The sequence below is a fragment of the Aptenodytes forsteri genome, unplaced genomic scaffold (assembly GCF_000699145.1).
Source record: "Aptenodytes forsteri isolate BGI_AS27 unplaced genomic scaffold, ASM69914v1 Scaffold81, whole genome shotgun sequence".
In the NCBI taxonomy this organism is placed as follows: domain Eukaryota; kingdom Metazoa; phylum Chordata; class Aves; order Sphenisciformes; family Spheniscidae; genus Aptenodytes; species Aptenodytes forsteri.
Genome location: NW_008795259.1, coordinates 263,981 through 265,937, shown reverse-complemented (window position 1 = coordinate 265,937; position 1,957 = coordinate 263,981). Strand labels below are relative to the sequence as shown.

General features: G+C 40.3%; 1 protein-coding gene across 1 annotated transcript in view; it reads right to left on the bottom strand.

The window, feature by feature from the left end:
• Positions 1–648: 648 nt before the first annotated feature.
• The window catches only part of LOC103898852, a 119,750-nt gene continuing 118,441 nt past the window's right edge, over positions 649–1,957 (bottom strand). Inside the window, exons 11-12 of the mRNA XM_009279218.1 lie at positions 1,723–1,932; positions 649–777 (exon numbers count right to left, since the gene is read on the bottom strand). Of these exons, the coding sequence (XP_009277493.1) occupies positions 649–777; positions 1,723–1,932 (339 nt within the window). The remainder of the gene's footprint in view (positions 778–1,722; positions 1,933–1,957) is intronic.

The following is a 1,957-nucleotide window of genomic DNA, read 5'->3' as shown; positions in this document are numbered from 1 at the left end:
AGATCTGTATATAAGTTTTACTGCAATTATTAGTTAAGCACATTTCTTATATGTAATTGTATTTAGATCTACAAGTAAAAATGCTGTAAAGCATGCATTGACCTCCTAAATTAGACGTGCAGCTTTCAAGACGATGACATAAGACTCAGCCATGTAGATTTTAGGGATAGACTATGTTGTGATTTGGTGTGGGAAACCATACAGAAGTAGCTTGAGCCATCCGCACTGTGCAGTGTTCACTTTGTGGATGCTGATCAGCATCCGCTCAGAAGCTGGAAGCTTCTGGGAAGACAAAATTACATTGTATGGGAATGCATTTCTCCTCTCTTAGAAATACAGAAGGGATTAATGAACTGAACCAGTGCACTGGGTTAAGATTCCCTCGGGTGTTCGAAGCCCCTCCTTCCACAGCCTTGTGGAAGCTGAACAAAACATCATGACTGAAAAGCTGAGAAGAACTTAATTGGGAAAAACCATTCTGCAAAGAGCGGTAACAGGTGGAAAGTAGGAATGGGGCTGCATTGTTGACCTCAAACAGGGAAAAGGTGTTCTAGCAAAAATCTAGCCAATGATTTGTATGAGGATCTTCTTTAACAGACTTGGGCATGGACCTGGATATGCTCGTTTCTTTGTTTCAATAATTAAATTCTACTTCATGTAGGCCACATGCCTTCTCTTGTTTTCTTTGGCCAGCTCTAAGACTCTGGTGTCTTCACTCTGGTGAATCACAAGTTCCCGGGGCAGAAAATTATGTCTGGATTCCTTGAGGACAGTTTCCTTTAAATTAAATTTTCTTTAAAAAGCCAAGTAGGGCAAAGACATTAAGAATAAAATCTTTTAATGAAGAAAACAGCCTTGAAACATTAACCAAAGGAGCAGAAGCAACGCTTGCCTCATGCTGGAAAGATGTACTTGAACCTTCACCTTAGAAGTGAGCAGCTGAAAACTTTGTACTTCAGCATCATTTGTGCTACTTTTCTGTGGTAAACAGAACTCCGTGATGATGCTCCCACTTCTTATCTGGGCAGGTAAAGTAATATTCTTTCACTCTACTTTCTCTTAGATGCCAAATTTTTTTTAAAGGTCTCTCAACACAAGACCAAAGGCAACAAGGAAATGCACTTCTTCTAAGCACTTGGAACAAAAATGACAATGCAATGAACAAAATGCAGCCTATGAAACAAGTAATGGGCGATAATTCTTTTTAATACCACCCTGTATTGTATTTAAATCTGACAATATCCAGGATTCAATCTAAAACTTGCAAGATACCAGTAAGTAATCTAACTGAGCCTTACTTCTGTGTATCTGAGGAAAAACTAAGTGAATGACCATACCTGTAGTACTAGCTGTATAAAAAATATGCACAATACTTACATTGTATATTTTTATATATAATAATTCCTGTACAGAATGACCTTATGTGGTTCTAAGCAACATATATTTATAAATAATCTCTATGTGTGTAGTTTCAATGTGTATCTTACATAATTGCCTTTAAATGGCTCTATAAACAATACTAAATTTCTACTTTGCACTGCAAAAACATTAACTCATTGATTTTACACTGCTGTTTAGGTGTAAGGTCTTCCTATGGAAGATTTCAGTGTGTATTTTGTGCAGGGTCAGGCAGGTCTATTTTCCTGTTTTGACGCTGACCTACTTCTGAAGTGCACCCCTTTGCCTTCAAAATCTGCAGGTGAGGAGTCTGCTTGGACCCACCTCAATGATAGCCCCATCAGGTAGCCTGAGGAAGTGCCTGTAGAGCTCCTGGAAGCCGCTGAGGTGAACAGTGTAGACAGAGACGTGAACGGTGGTGCTACCTCCCGAGTTAGCTGCAGAGTCAGGGATTTCATCCTGGTGCTGGAGGTCACAGCTGGAGACACCAGGCTTGCTAGCGTGGTCCTTCCAGATGTAATCAGACACTGCCACCTAGTGAGACAGAAGGCCCGCCCCC